At 33.6% G+C, this 13,215-nt stretch overlaps 1 protein-coding gene across 1 annotated transcript in view; it reads right to left on the bottom strand.

Moving 5' to 3' along the window:
- Window positions 1-6,261: 6,261 nt before the first annotated feature.
- Window positions 6,262-13,215, bottom strand: part of NRK (Nik related kinase) — a 119,431-nt gene continuing 112,477 nt past the window's right edge. The window contains exons 27-29 of the mRNA XM_061136489.1: window positions 10,960-11,119; window positions 8,209-8,348; window positions 6,262-6,550 (exon numbers count right to left, since the gene is read on the bottom strand). Of these exons, the coding sequence (XP_060992472.1) occupies window positions 6,455-6,550; window positions 8,209-8,348; window positions 10,960-11,119 (396 nt within the window). The 3' untranslated portion in view covers window positions 6,262-6,454. The remainder of the gene's footprint in view (window positions 6,551-8,208; window positions 8,349-10,959; window positions 11,120-13,215) is intronic.

Here is a 13,215-nt window from a genome sequence, read left to right as displayed (position 1 = left end):
AGAAAGAAACAAAGTTTTACCTATACCTGGTTGTAGAGCCATAGTCAACTACACTAGTGATGTAGGAGACAAATCAAGAGAGAGTGGTATCCCAGTGGCTGAGAGAGGAAATTGTTTCAAGTTGTGAGCAGTGCACATCGTATCAGTGTTGACTTACGTAGACTATAGACCAGTGGGATACCCCATTTTTTCTGATCCCTCAGACTTTCATGGAACCCTAATGGATAAATAACGACAGTTCAAATAAGTTTAAATTTCCTCTCAGACTGATAGAATAGGAATTGAAGTACAAATAACAATTTTTGCTTGTTTTGAATTAGTTTTTGCACATACAGCTTTGTGGAGTAAAATTCATAGATACTTTCTACTTGTCAAATGAAATGTTTATTTCCCCAGCTTGTCATATAATGTTAATTTTACTTCTAGGGAGAAGATTTTCATTTTTGTGTAGTCTAATTTTCTTTGAACTTCATTGTGTTCATGTCTCACTGTGGATTTGTGAGACTCCATGGTGTTGGAAGTTTGTGTTTAGAATTTTGGAAATAGTGTTTCATTTGGCACTGCAGATGGTGATTGCAGCCATGAAATTAAAAGACGCTTACTCCTTGGAAGGAAAGTTATGACCAACCTAGACATCATATTAAAAAGCAGAGACATTACTTTGTCAACAAAGGTCTGTTTAGTCAAGGCTATGGTTTTTCCAGTGCTCATGTATGAATGTGAGAGTTGGACTATAAAGAAAGCTGAGCGCAGAAGAATAGATGCTTTTGAACTGTGGTGTTGGAGAAGACTCTTGAGAGTCCCTTGGACTGCAAGGAGATCCAACCAGTCCATCCTAAAGGAGATCAGTCCTGGGTGTTCATTGGAAGGATTGATGTTGAAGCTGAAACTCCAATAATTTGGTCACCTGATGGGAAGAACTGACTCATTTGAAAAGACCCTGATGCTGGGAAAGATTGAGGGCAGAAGGAGAAGTTGACGACATAGGATGAGATGGTTGGATGGCATCACCGACTCAATGGACCTGGGTTTGGGTAGACTCTGGAAGTTGGTGATGGACAAGGAGGCCTGGCGTACTGCGGTTCATGGGGTCAAAAACCATAGGACACGACTGAGTGACTGAACTGAACTGAACTGAGCAAATCAGACACATTCTTTCATCATCTATAAAAGTACCTTTGGGGAATGCCTAGAATTTGGTATATCAGTTTATGGGAACATAATTTAAACTTTTGGGATCAAAAGTATATTGACATGCTTTGGTGATCCTTAAATATGTCTCAGGATGCTGCAACATTGAGTTGTTCCTGTGAAAAAAGAATCGCATTCAAACCAAATATTTGTACAAAACAGTTAGATGACTGTTTTTTGTGCTGTTTTATTAAATGACCGTTGTCATTTCTGGTGATCCTTGGTTAATTACTAAAGGGGCATAGTGGTCCCTTATGTGTTGCTTTTAAAGGTAAACAAAATCTTAAAAGACACTATTTTAATCTACCCTTTGTTTCACTTCAGGTTTATAGGGTAAAGTCATGTGAAGTTACCCCACAGGTCATTACCCTTTGGTCACCAGAACCCGGATGGTACTTTGATGAAAGAATTGAATTTGTCAGTCTTAATTTTAGGCTGTTGTAAATTAAATAGCACTAAACACAAAGAAAAACAATGCTCATTTTTCTTTTCAACTAATATTTTTATTGAGTCTTTGCTGTATAAGTACCAAATGAGCCACTTGGACATATGGGATGGCAACATAGGAAAAAGTTAATCCTGAACCTGATTTTATATTTATCTACAAAGTAGGCTGTATACTAGCTTCTGAAAAGATAGAATCCGGTTTATTCCCTTAGGAACTATTTTTTTATATCAGTTGACATGGTTATTAATAACATAAAATGTGATATTTACAATATTTTTTGAAACATGTTTGGCCTTTATTATATTAGCTGTTTATTAAAAAGTAGCCAACCTGAATATCCTTAGAAGGTTAAAGGACCTATAAGGAAAAAAGTGTTATTATATTGGAAAAAGATTAGTAGACTTGCAGTGTTGGAGTCTGTAAACCCACTGCTCCCTTTGAGAATGATGAAGTTACTAACAGCGATTTCCTTTCACGACCTACCATATCCCCTCCTTTGGTAAAGGGTTCCCAGGATAATGCCATTTTTTCAGTCTTGGTGGTGTCACCCTGACCATTCTTATTCCAATCTGTGTTGATGTTATTATTCCTTGGCTCATAACAGTGTCTTTTAAAGTAGTAGAAGTCTGTGGGACCTATGTATCAAGCTGAATGAGTCAATTTAATTATAATGAAGTACTTTAAATTTAGCCTATAAAAGCCTGGGCAAGCATGCCGTGTACAGGTAACACAACTTCAGAATGCCTGGACATATTTGACAAATTAGAGCCATACCAACTGGCACTAACAGTTAAGTCTGATGAATATCTCTCCAAAGTGTTCTGAGACAATAGCATCTTCATAGAACCATTCCTCTAGGGCTTTTGTGATCTGCTGAGAGAAGTGCTATTCCTCTTCTGATCCCAGCTGAAGGACTCAAATCTTTCATGTTTGCTCTATCTTCCATTTTCTACCATCACTCCACACTAAATCTTTTCTTGAATATCAATAAACTATAAATATTTTTTAAAATATTTATTTATTTATTTATTGACTGTGGTGGATCTTCGTTACGGTACACAGGCTTTATGTAGTTGTGGTGCTTGGGCTTCTCGTCGTGGTGGCTTCTCTTGTTACAGAGCATGGGCTCTAGGCACAGGGCTCAGTAGATGTGGCTCACAAGCTCTATAGCGCTGGCTCAGTAGTTGTGGCCCATGGGCTTAGTTGTTCTGTGGCAAGGCAGATTCTTAACCACTGAACCACCAGGGAAGCCCTGATCTATAAATATTTACTACTCTCTTTGGATAAAGTTTTTACTCTTTGGGATGGGAAGGAAGTCAGCATTAAAACTTGCTCAGGTTTTACCCTTGCTCATACCCCATGAGTCTGTGTAAAATTCCACACATTTAGAGGAAAATTATTAGTTTTTAATTACACTACTGCACGACCCAGAAACATTTGAGTCCAATTAACATACCCTTCCTTCGCTAGAATTCCTATGGAACAATGGGTAGAACCCCTAACACCTTCTAATCAGTGCATTATTACATACTTTAAGGAAATAAATAATCCTTGAATGAGTCTTAATTCTGAAGTATGAGATGAGTATAGTTCAAATAATGACATCAATCAGTACATTTAAAAATTTTTATTTTTAGAAATTGAACAATGATTCATTGCAATTTTTCTGAATAAACAATTAGCAGTCTCAAAGATTGTTTCAATAAATTTTAACATTAGAGCACAGATTGCATACAAATTGATTTTAAATATGCACAATTTTGAAAATAACTGAAGAGTACTTAAAAGATCCAATGACATCAATCAATACATTTAAAATTTTTTTAGAGATTGAACAATGATTCATTGTAGATTTTCTGATGAAACAATTAGCAGTCTTAAAGGTTGTTTCTATAAAATTTAAAATTAGAGCACAGATTGAATACAAATCGATTTAAATAGGCAGTTTTGAAAAGAAATGAAGAGTACTTAAAAGATCCCATTGAATTCATGTGGCATTATTCCTAGTTTAATTGATAGTGTCTCAAGTAAGTAAGTCCTGGCAGAAAACACTTATTGATTAATTATCTAGAAACTGGTAGCACTAAAATATTAAAATTTATGCATTCAAATGGTTTGTGTGTGCGCTTGTGTGTATGCATGAATGATTTGTGCTTTGCCTAATCTACTATCTTAATGATTATCCTTTCTGTTTCCTGAGGTTCTTAACCTTACTTCAAAAGACCTAATCACACTGAACTTTTCTTGTCAGTTCTTTGCATATATCACATTTCTAGTTTTCAATGATTTCTTCTATTTTGGACAAGGGCTTTGGTGTAAAAGTTAAAGTACACTAAAATTAACTGTACTCTGTCCCAATGCTACTCACAAGCTGCCAGAACTTTCATGCTTCAACTTAGAGGACTTGGGAATTTGGCTTTCCAGGAATCCCTGTCAATGTTTCTGTGATGGGCCAGGGCTTCTAGGTGCTGCTGCTACAAGGTGAGGTGTAGTTACAATTTTTTCTTTACTATGCACTGACTATGAAATGCAATTGCTTCTTCATTTTCTTATTTCAGCTGGCAAAGGATGTAAAAATTCCAAATGGATTAAACATCTAAATTGGAAATATTCATTACCTACAAATGACTATTTTCAGTCCTTCCTAAGTTGGCTATCCAACATCTAATCTTCCTTCTTAGTATGTGCCTAGCTTCCTTTCCTCATTAACACCTTATCATTTAATGCTCAATTACACAATTGCAATCTCTCTTGCTTATTTACTTTGGGACACCTCTGTAGATGCAGTTCACTACTGTGTATATTTGCTAGAATGACAGCCACAGAACACAATGGGAGTTGACTTCCTAAAATAGTTTACTGTCTTACTGTGTTAAAAATATGATTTAAGATAAAACTTATTTTTGAACCTTAACTGAGTAAATATTATGAAGAAAAAAATGAATTTTTAAAAGACTTGATTCTACACACTACTTAAATGAGAGAATTTTCTGAAATTCAAACATAGCAAGCTCCATTTGCTCAGCAATGAGGTACTTGCACAAAGTTCCCCATGGCCTTTTTGGTGTACAAATTAAAAAGGAAGACTAGTTCTAAGGAAATAATTTGACATAAAAGTTTGTTTTCTCTTTAAACTACTGCATTTAAAAAGTTATTTGAGTTGTAAACACTCAAGGATAAGCCAGTTTTAAGATCACATTATTGTGTCACAGTAACAAATGCGAATCACATTTATCTTTAATTCATGGATTCAGGTTCTCCTAAATTCTCATTATTGAGCTACTACATTCTTGATAAAAGTTATTAGGAAAATCCAAATCATCATTCCTGGCACCTAGGTGCCAAGAAATAGTGTGCTATTATGAAATCACTCATAGTCAGCTGCTTTTGTATTTTGGTTAACCAGGTAGTTTGAAAATTATTATCCCACTAGCACTGTCTTCAGATTTTAGAAGCAGAACTAGAGGAATTATAGTGAGGTATACTTTGTGGTAGTTCTGTTGCTTCCTTATTGCCCCAGAACTAACCATGGTATTGAGGATGGATATGCAGAAATGATGCTTTTCACCAGGTAGCAATTACCATAGGTGACCAAATGCCACCTATCTATGGCGTCTATAATATATAGGGGTGATAGACTAGCATGATTTTTTTCACTGCTATAAATTTGCAGACCTAGGTATTTGATGAAAGTTGTATTTTTTTCCAAATCTTTCCTTTTAATCTATTACATTAAGTCCCTACATGTGGACTTAGCACTTTTAGATTAATTTCTGATTTTACAGAAACAGAACCATGAAAAACACAAGTATTAGGGTCAAAACTTTTTGTTGTTCTATTTTGTTATTTTTGCTTAATAACTGGAGGGAAGTTTTTCTATAGTTTAATCTGGGATCAGGAAAATACTTAAAGCTGTCTGATATAGACATTGTTGGCCAGATAAGAATTTTGATAAATCAACCAACCTGTCTTTGGGATAGAACTTGACGCCTACTTTAAAGTATTAAAAAAATACAACTTATTCTACAGTACATATGTATAGGAGTTCAGTCCTGTAATCAGGCTTGCAAGTGTATTATTTGGTGGTTCTTAAACATAGCTATTGCACATCTTTGGGGTTTCTGAGGAAAATCAACCATTTTAGGCTTTCTTCCTTTCTCCTTATCAGGAGAAAACCCCCTTAACATGGGATGAAAAGAACACAACTGGTCTCTAACTGTGGGCTTAACTGTCATGGAGCAATGAGGAAAAAGGGTGGCCTTCCCCCCTTTATCACTGTATTTTCTCCAGGTATGCAGGTTGTTCAGCCTTAGGTCTGGTTTATACCTAGTCCTTATTATTTTCATTTCATAATCTAACCTTTGGTTCTTTCTAGGACTTGGCAAATCTGTATATGGTTTGTTGCTATTTTGATTTTTTTCTGGGGAAAAAAAAACCCTCATTCAGGGGCAACTCTTTTGAAAGCTGTTTGGAATCTAACTCATTACAGGTTTCTTAACTCCATGTTGTAAAATCCGAATATAGGTACTGTCCAAACTGTCCAAAGAGTAATATTTGAATTCACAGTAACAAAAGTTACAAAGTTTGTGCAAAAGATATTGTACACCATTGGAGTACATAGAGCTTGCTATAGTTAATTTTATATATAAAGCTGCATTTCTCATTAAAACTATTCTGTGCTACATTAAAAGTAAAGTATCTGATTTAATTTTTCGCTACCAGTAAAAGTGAATGCTCATTTAATCTCAGAAATTTAAAAATGCAAATTGCATATTTGTGATGCTTATAATCAGTATAATAAATCATTGGAAACTTTTAAACACCATAACTGCTTTGGAGCTCTTCAAGTGTTCCAAGGGTCATGAAGTAAACCCGGCTGTGATGATTGCGCAGGATAGAGGTAAAGAATAGCTTTAAAAAGAGAGAAAGAGACAACATCAGTAAATATTTAATAAACTGCAACCTGATATTTGATAGGTACAACTATAATTTCAATTTATTTGTTATCAATCAATTTCAGAAAGAGATGTTCTTAAAGTATACAAATTCAAATGAGTATGGAGCCAAAATTATAATTTAAAAAGTACTTTTTACCATATTCTATATGACTGTACTTCATATAGTTTAAATAAAATTAAGTTTTTGTAGGTGACATTTATCTGCTAAAGTTCTTGATTGGTTTCACTAACAATTTTCCTTTTCTATTTTTTAAAAATCTACTTTTGCTCAAGTTAGCTTTCCTTTTAATATATGGAAAATATCATATTATTTAGATGCAGTTCACACTGTCGCTGGTGCTTAAGTGGCCACTGAAATTTTCTACTTGGTATAATTTTCTATTTCAATGTAATAGACTGACATCAATACATTGATATTATCAGCTAAACCTTAGAGAGGTTTATGAGACTTAAAGAGGAACATGTGCAAATATGGTCTGTGCCATAAAGAAAATCAGGACAGTACAAGAATATAAATAGCAAACAGAAGTATCCTTGTTAGGACCAAGGTTTTCAATATCCACAATGGATATACTTAGGAAGGTGTGTGACATAATGATGAAAACAACACTAGCTACCCTTGACTTAACACCTTTTATGTGCCAGGCTGTTGACCTGTGAGATGCTTATTATGTATACATTACTGATAATTTTCAGAATTGTTCCAAGTTATTAATATTCCCATTTTTTAGATGAAAAAACTAAGGTTCAGAAAAATTAGTCAAACTTCCAGGTTCTCACATGTAGTTAGAGCTGGCACTACATCCTAGATGTACCTGATCTCAATCATTGGTTCTTGCCATTATTTCTCTTTATATTATAAACCAGTACCTTTTATTGATGCCCAGTGCTTTACCCTGTTGGTTCTGATAATTCAAATCCTCTTAAATTTCTTCTAAATGTGAATGCTTCCTAGTCTTATTCGAATTATTTTTTCATGCTATTATTTCTCACAACATGTAGGGACTGTTCTGATATCATACAATTCATTTTTTCCATGTAAACTATCTGAATTGGTTAAAATTGATCACATTACAGAAATAATTGCCAAATATTGATTTCCTTTTTCTTTTCTGTAAAGTGGACATGATTTACGAAGATTAAGTATGATAGCCTCTAAAGTATTTAGCACAAACTCTACTATATGATTAGGTGTTCAACATACATAATTAACTTTTTCCTTCTTCTGTTATTGGATTATGTTGAAAACTATAAAAGGCAGATCTACTCAAGCATTATCTTTCAAAATGTCATATTAATATGAACATGAAAAGAACTACACATCACAGGCAATAATAGAATTTGTAACAAATAGAGGCTAAGTTTTGCTTTCAACACAATTAGAATTTTTACATTTTTGAAAATGATTTCTCTTGAAACCAAATTTCATCATTTACCAAATCAATGTTTCTAATGCAAATTGCAAATTTATTTTTATTATATTATTAGGATGTCAATTTGGGAAATATAACATAAATATATTTATAGCTAGAAAGAAAACAATATAAATTTCCTCAGTTAATTTTCATTGCTTGCTTTACTTTTGCCCTAACTGGGGTATGTAAACTATACCTTGTCACCTCGGGTACACAGAAATCTCAGCTTCTTAATTGATCTGCGCTTCAGTTCACTTTCCAGAACCCTTGACTGCAAAGAGCGGACTTCCATGGCCTTTTGGCCCCACCCTGTGGTTCTCTGAGAACACTCAAAAGCTACAATAAAAAATTTAAAAATGAGAAAAACACAAAATATTTCTGCCAGTGATGGAAAATTATAACTACAGCTAATGTTTGATTATTAAGAGGGACATTATTACAGTTTGGATTAATACATTCTTATTTTCCTCCTTCTAAGTCAGTAGTTTGGCCATTATGCTGCTCAACAGAATGTTCAAGCTAGCTATGTACTCTCATCATTGTGATCAACTATTCACCATAGTGAATAACTAGATCTAAGTTAATTTTTGTATTTACATTCTCCAACACCACAGAAAAAGCTAAAGGTTAATATTAACCTCTTTGTAGAAAATCAAATCTAGCCACAGTCATTCTTTATTTTATAATCTAGTTGGGGTACAACATCCGGTATGGGTTTGTACTTGTGCTTAAGTGACATACATGGAAACCTAACTCTTCAAAATTAAAACTGTTAAAAAATGACTTGCTAAAATAATGACTTTAGCAACTCTAATGTAATTCAATTAAGTACCATGTTATAAACAGAACTAAAACTAATTTGACACTGTTAAGCCTTTTCTTGCTCGGGAAATTTTTATTAAGATTAAAACTTTTGGGCCCTGCTTTATATTATTCAGTGACAATAAAGATTATGACAACTGCTTTAAAACAGAAAACCTAGTTATGTAAAGAGCCATATAGTCAGCTGACACTGTAAGGTATTTTCTGACATGGTGAGCAGTATTTTTTTCAACAACTGCATACAGCAAAATTTATAAACTTCATGCACAGTCTACTTGCTGAGTCCAAGTACACAGTTCATATGGCTTTAAATAATTTCTACCTTGATTCTAAAGCACAATTGATTTGCCACTTAACGTAGCTACTGAGCTAGCTTATATATGAGATAGAATCCAATGATTTAGTTGGGAATGCTTAATGATACTTGCTATGATTGCTGCATTTCTATATATTTGTTTGAAAATCTAAAGCAATGATCTTATTAGTGAAAACATTCATTATACCTAAAGGAAATGTAAAATTTAGATTGGGGAAATCTGGATCTGGGTTAGTTTTAAATTAAAAAAGAAGTTGCATTTAGACAAAAAAGAGAGCAATTGATTTCCTTAATATCAGAGTTATAAAGCAATCTTTACATGCTCTCAAATTACCCTTAATACACAGACCAAAATATCTTCTCATAGTACTCTAATTTATTTTACATATAGAGAGATGCTTTTCAATTTTAGTTACTTAAAATAGCTCTGTTTTAGGTTGGAAGTTGTCTTGCCTAAGGACAAGAACTGTAGCAGATGACTTAAGATCTTTTTGATTCCTATCATTGTTTAGTGGCATAAATATAGGGGTTACAGTTCCCATTTGAGCTAAATTTCCTTATTCTAATTTCTGATTAATAAATTGATCACAACCACTGCAAAGGTTAGAACAAGGCATTATTTTCTGTTTCTTTTGCCCCAGATCTGTCAATATATTGACAGCATTCACAAAATAGTTTTAAACCCTCTGTTGAGTTCTTACCTTTTGAAGGAATTGGAGGTCTTCAGGACACTCCTTAACACTATGTATGCAAAAAGAAAGGATTCTGCAGATGCAATGCAATGTGCCATCATCCATAGTGAAAAAATGTCCATTAAAAAAGCTCTTTCAAATTGGTCCTTAAAGTCACATGTGGATCACATTTAGCCGTTTTATAGAGATTTCAGAAGCTTCTAACTTTTTATTGATAAACTACTTTTCTCTCTGTCTCTCTTATCTTTATGTCTTCCTCCTTTCCTTCCTTCCTCCATCTCTCTCTCCCCCTCTCCTTCTCCCTTTTCCTTTATTTGCTTCATTAAACTTATCCTCCTTTCAGGGACATTTCAACCAAATCATTCTACTCTAGTATTTTTGCTGTTTATATGCATTATTCTGTTTCCTATTTAGAATTATCTCTGTAGTCATCAAGCCTCAGAGACATGTACGAGAGATTCAAGTTATTCAGATTTCCCAGATTGGTAGTCCTGTGTTGGTCAGGAAAAAAAAATCCTGGTCTAATGAAGATGAAAATGTAGTTTTCTTTGTGTTGCCATCTGGGTAGTACCTAAGAGCATTTCAGTCAGTCATATTTATCTCTTTTGTAAATGAAGGATGATGAACTCTTAGTGACAACCAATGAGTCACATATGCAGTTTTGTATTTGATTCTTCACAGGAATATTACTGGCTAAACAGAACACTATTGACTGTACAAAATGGAAATATTTTGCTCCTCTCTTATACTAGTTGGCACTCTCCTAAGATAAAGGTAAACCCCCCAAATCAGTGTTATGGAATGAAGCATTTTCAACATCTGTGTAAAATCTGCAAGCAAAAGGAGTTAAAATAAAATGATAGATTATTATGGAAAAGAATCACTTTCTTATTTTAATTACATGATTATTGAAAATGAACTACTAAGACAGCCCAAATCAGTCTCTTTGTGGTAGCCTTGTGAAATCATTAAGCATAAGAAAAACATATACATTATCTTACAAGGGAATAAGTATGCAGGACTCCAAATTAACCCTAGATGCCTTGAGAAAAAGTGACACTTCAGGAAATAGAAGCTTTTCTGGGGTCATCTGAAAGGAGAAAAATTTTCCACATACCTATGGAGGATGGTATGTCTTTCCACACGTCAAGGATCTTCTTGAAGAGTTGTTCATTTGCTTCCACGGAAAGGGCTTCAGCATTGAAGGTGAGCATCATGCCAATTCCCAAGGAATCAGGTAAAATGATGATATTCTGTGGTATAATGATTTCCAGGGGCTGGAATTATGTTTCATAAGGATTTATATGCCCAACATTTTATCACTACTACTTTAATAGAAGCAGCTTGGCTGAACAATAAAGACGAAAGAGGGGTTTAAAGTACAGAGAGGAGAGAAATTTCTGTTTTAGTACTAAACAGCATGCTATCCAACACTTGAGAAGAGCTTTCCCTATGTCATAAGGTTGTTACTTTTTAATATTCTCCTATATTTTTAGGAGAAAAATCTTGTATGTAAAAAGCAGAATATATTTCTAACAGAGAAATCTGTTGAAGTTTCACTAAGTATTATGTATAATGATAGAAGAAACATCACTTATTTGATTTCAGATTCATTTTAGCACATTAATGAATACTAAATTTAGTAAGGAATGAACCAAGTAACAAATACAAAATCACTGGTTATCAACCAATTCATTCAAATCAGAAATAGAAAATTAAAATAGCTTGAGCTTAAATATTTACAAGGAACAGCTTTATAATATTTTTCACTGCTTGAAATGTAACAGTCATCCTCCCTTCAAAAAAAGTATAGAATTTATTATCCAATTTACATAATCTTAAAATATCTTGAATTCAGAGAGGTATTAGGTGATGAAATATTAAGAAATATCTAATTTCCAAATTTCATGATGCATAAAAAATGTGACAAAACTTGCCCAAACTATAGATATTGTCACATTAATCATATTTCCCTTAAAAATGAACAATCAATTCCTCTTATCATGTCTCCAATTTAGCAATTTAAGGGAAAAAAATGTCAGAAACTATACTTGCCAAACCCAGTGCACTCAGGCCAAGTGCTTGTGGCCATGCCTCAGTCTCAGCAACAACAATTCTTAAAACTAAAATGGGGATCCAGAGGCGAAAAGCAATTTTAATGCGTTCCCTGGGCACTCGCATGAGCAACTGAATCAGAAAAGAGGTGAAGGAAGAGAGAAAAAGAAATTGCAAGAAAAAAGGTTGTCTCAAAAATTTTGTTTAGAATAGAGCTGAGCTGCTGTAAATCCAGAAAGCCTCAGAGGTAATTCTCTTGCTTCTCAGATGATTCCTGAAGTAATCAGATATTCTTTTAGCACACATATTCTTTTAGCACACAAACTCCCTTGTAGCTTTATAGCTTTTGTAATCTAGCACTTTTGGAAAAATTATTTTTAGTACATCCTGTTTCAGAAGACACTCTCTCCTCCCTTATATTAGAGTCCTTTCTCTTTTAATGGGTCAAGACACCAGGGCATTTAGCTAAAAATTCTATTTTTGAATTCACTTAAGGTACCTTAATTAGGCCAGAAAATGATTTAAAAAAAAACTCCTCTTCTCTCATTATTTCTATAATAATTAACAGATTGCTTGAAAAGAAAGTAATTCTTCTTGCTTAGTGTCAAGTTGAACACAGAATTCAATCTTACTGAATGACTTTTCAAATAAGTATAAACTTGGATCAATATTGCGGTTTTCAATAATGCATGAGGTGATGTAAAAAAATAAGATGCAGGAAGTGATGGAAGACATTCCAAGTGAAGAGTACTATAATACTTATACTAAAACTAACCTGAACTCATATTTAAGTGGCTTTGGCTGGGGCTTGGTTCCATGTTTTTGACATTATAAACAGTGATTTCTATATAATCATAGGTGACAACAGAATGATCATCTAATTAGATTGTTAAATCCGACCAAAACTTGAAAAAACAGTCTCCATTAATGATCTGACAATTGTTCTGTGTAATCTATCAGAGATATATGAGATAACTCTGAGAGCTGTGCAAAATTTCACATTACTACAGTGACTCAGAAGTACAAAACATTTTCTCCTGGACTTTTGTATAACACTAAACTGTTAAAACTTTAGTGTTTGACAAAATGGGGAATTTAAAAAGATTTGTTGAATCATCTCTTCCTTTTTAATATAATCTTCAACAGGAAAAATGTCATTTCTGCTATTAAATGTATATTGTGTGTGTGAACGTGTGAGGTATTATGTTATATTTGAGCTCTTTATATAAATGATGTGTATAGAATTTTTTACAACTATCCATATTTTAGATGCTGTGCCATATTTTCATGTTTATAATTATTTAAGAGTTGAGAGTTG

The sequence above is a fragment of the Dama dama genome, chromosome X, assembly GCF_033118175.1.
Source record: "Dama dama isolate Ldn47 chromosome X, ASM3311817v1, whole genome shotgun sequence".
Classification (NCBI taxonomy): domain Eukaryota; kingdom Metazoa; phylum Chordata; class Mammalia; order Artiodactyla; family Cervidae; genus Dama; species Dama dama.
This window is presented reverse-complemented; position numbering and strand designations above follow the sequence as displayed.